Source organism: Carlito syrichta, unplaced genomic scaffold (assembly GCF_000164805.1).
Source record: "Carlito syrichta isolate Samal-C Ts95f unplaced genomic scaffold, Tarsius_syrichta-2.0.1 Scaffold16134, whole genome shotgun sequence".
NCBI lineage: Eukaryota > Metazoa > Chordata > Mammalia > Primates > Tarsiidae > Carlito > Carlito syrichta.
Genome location: NW_006960230.1, coordinates 8,876 through 11,428, shown reverse-complemented (window position 1 = coordinate 11,428; position 2,553 = coordinate 8,876). Strand labels below are relative to the sequence as shown.

General features: G+C 65.7%; 1 protein-coding gene across 1 annotated transcript in view; it reads left to right on the top strand.

Moving 5' to 3' along the window:
- Positions 1–1,005, top strand: part of LOC103261162 (forkhead box protein I3) — a 4,798-nt gene extending 3,793 nt beyond the window's left edge. The window contains 3 exon segments of the mRNA XM_021712239.1: positions 3–522; positions 525–659; positions 662–1,005. Of these exon segments, the coding sequence (XP_021567914.1) occupies positions 3–522; positions 525–659; positions 662–1,005 (999 nt within the window).
- Positions 1,006–2,553: the final 1,548 nt, after the last annotated feature.

Below are 2,553 nucleotides of genomic sequence, written 5' to 3'. Positions count from 1 at the left end.
CCACGCTGGCCGACTGTGCCGCGCCGCCAGCCAACCCCTACCTGTGGCTCAACGTGCCGGGCGCTGGCTGCCTACCCGCTGCCGCCGCCGCCGCCTACCTGGGCGTGCTCTTGCAGCCGCCGCCCGCCTGCGGCGCGCTGCACACGCCCTTCGCGCCCACGGAGCTGGGCTGGCTGTCGGTGGCCAGCCGCAAGGACCTGATGAAGATGGTGCGGCCGCCCTACTCGTACTCGGCCCTCATCGCCCTGGCCATCCAGAGCGCGCCCGAGCACAAGCTCACGCTCAGCCACGTCTACCAGTTCGTGGCCGACAGCTTCCCCTTCTACCAGTGCAGTAAGGCGGGCTGGCAGAACTCCATTTGCCACAACCTGTCGCTCAACGGCTGCTTCAAAAAGGTGCCCCGCGACGAGGACGACCCAGGGAAAGGCAACCACTGGACTCTGGACCCCAACTGCGAGATGTTTGACAACGGGAACTTCTGGCGGAAGCGCCGCTCCGAGGCTGGTGGCGCCGCGAAGGCCGTCGGACGTCGAAGCCCGAGGATGGGCTCCCCGTGGGACTGGGTGCCAAGCCGGAGGCGGCCGGCCCAGCCTCCCTACCGAGGCCCGCCGCATCCCCAGAGCCCGCCAAGGGCGCACAGAACGTTGCCCCGACTCCCAGCGGCCAGCGCTCGCCTCCAGCCCGTGCCTCAGCAGCTTCTTCGGCAGCCTCGGTGCCCTGGGCAGCGGTGGTTCCCAGCGGTCCCTTGCCGGCGGCCACCCCACAGGGACCCAGGGGGCCCCGCTGCCGCCGCTGGGTACCTTTATCCCAGCCTCCACCCCTGAGGCCTTGCCAGATGCCCTGCCGCTGGGCAGCGGGCCCGGCCCTGGTGGCAGCCAGCAGCCCTACTATGGCGCCTTCCCGGCCGGCGCTGGCAGGAGCCAAGGCAGCGCCTTCGACGGCCCTCTCTACAACTTGGGCGTGGTCAGCGGCCTCGCCTACCCACGGGAGGGCTCAGAGCTGTAGGCCAGCCGGGATTCGCGTGCGGTGGGCTGGGCGGCCCTCGGAGCGGTGCTTCCAGGGCCGGGAGCACGTAGCCCCTCTGTTCCGGGCGGGGCAGCCTGCCAGCCGGCAGGGCCACGACTCACATGCGCTTCGAAGTCCACCGGGGTCATTCGCGCACGTGCGCGCCGGCAGCAAGGATGGGCAGCTGTTGCTGGCGAGGAGCTGGGGGGGCCTGTTGGGGCGGCTGGTTCTCATGCACGCGGCAACGCTCGGAGCCTCACGGACCAGCCGGACACCGGGCTTTTTTCCTTTTCGAGTCTGAGTCTCGCTGTCGGCGGGCTGGAGGGCAGGGACACGCCTCTGGTCGCGGCGGCCTTCCAAGGAGGCAGAGCCATGGGCCTCCACACCCAACTTGTCTCTTTGGTCTTGCCAAGTCGCCCAGTCTGGCCTCGAACCCTCGGGCTCTGGCCGGCCTCTTGCGTCGGCCTCCCAGGGCGAGCGTGAGCCGCTGCGCCCGGCCACGTTGCCGGATCTCTGCAGAACTCCTCCAGCCACGCCTGTTGCCTCGGATGCCTTCAGCACGTGGCTGGAGGCGACACCCCGAATCCTTGCGCACCATCTTGCTCGCGGGTCCCCTCTGCCTGGTGCGGGGCAGACGTGCTCACACCAACATTGTGTGCGCGGCCCTGCGGCAGCCTCGGAAGGGAGCAGCACCGTGGCCGCCCTCGCTTCCCACATTCGGGGCGAAGCCCAAGATGCCTGGCGCCTCCTGAGGGGCCGAGACAGGTCCAGGTGGCCAGGCCCGAGGTGCTGCTCCGCCCTGCTGACCCTGCACCGGCCTCCATGGGGACCAGGGTCTCATGTACCTAGGACTCCGGCTGGAGCAGAAGGGGCCTGGTCTGTCCTGGGCACCAGGAGTGATTGCCGGCCCCTGCTGCCATCATCCAGGACCCGGGGCCACCCTCGTCTGGTCGAGGCCTCGTCGGGATCCTGTCCTCTCATTTGACAAGTGTTGTTCGAATTTTACGAAGAATGATTTTTCGGTGGGGTTTCCTCATTTTTTTTTTTTTGTTTGTTTGTTTTTGAGTTGAGTCTCACTCTGTTGCCCAGGCTGGAGTGCAGTGGCCGCTCCCGGCCACCGCAGCCTCCACCTGCTGGGCTTCGGCGATCCTTCTGTCTCAGCCTTCCGAGTAGCCGGAATTACAGGCATGCGCTACGGTCCAAGTTTTTAAGAGGATTCGCGTAACTTATGCTAGCACTTCTCTTCGCCTCTCAGAGTGATTCTTACGGCTGGCCTTTAGTGCATGGCAGAGCACTGGCACAGGGCGGACGCTCGCCCGCTGCTGAATGGCGGGATGTGTGCAGAGGGTGGGATCAGGATGCCCACGGTTGTTGGATTCACGGCCACCGTACCATGGAGATGAAGAGGAGGGCCTGGGCGTCGCCTTTGTGCCGTGTTTTTGGTGTAAAGAGTGCAACTAGGCTGCGGTTGTGACATTTTTAGAAGACAGAGCACGAGCACATTGTAAAAATATTTAACTTTTCCCTGTGTGTTTTTCTGAGAACCTC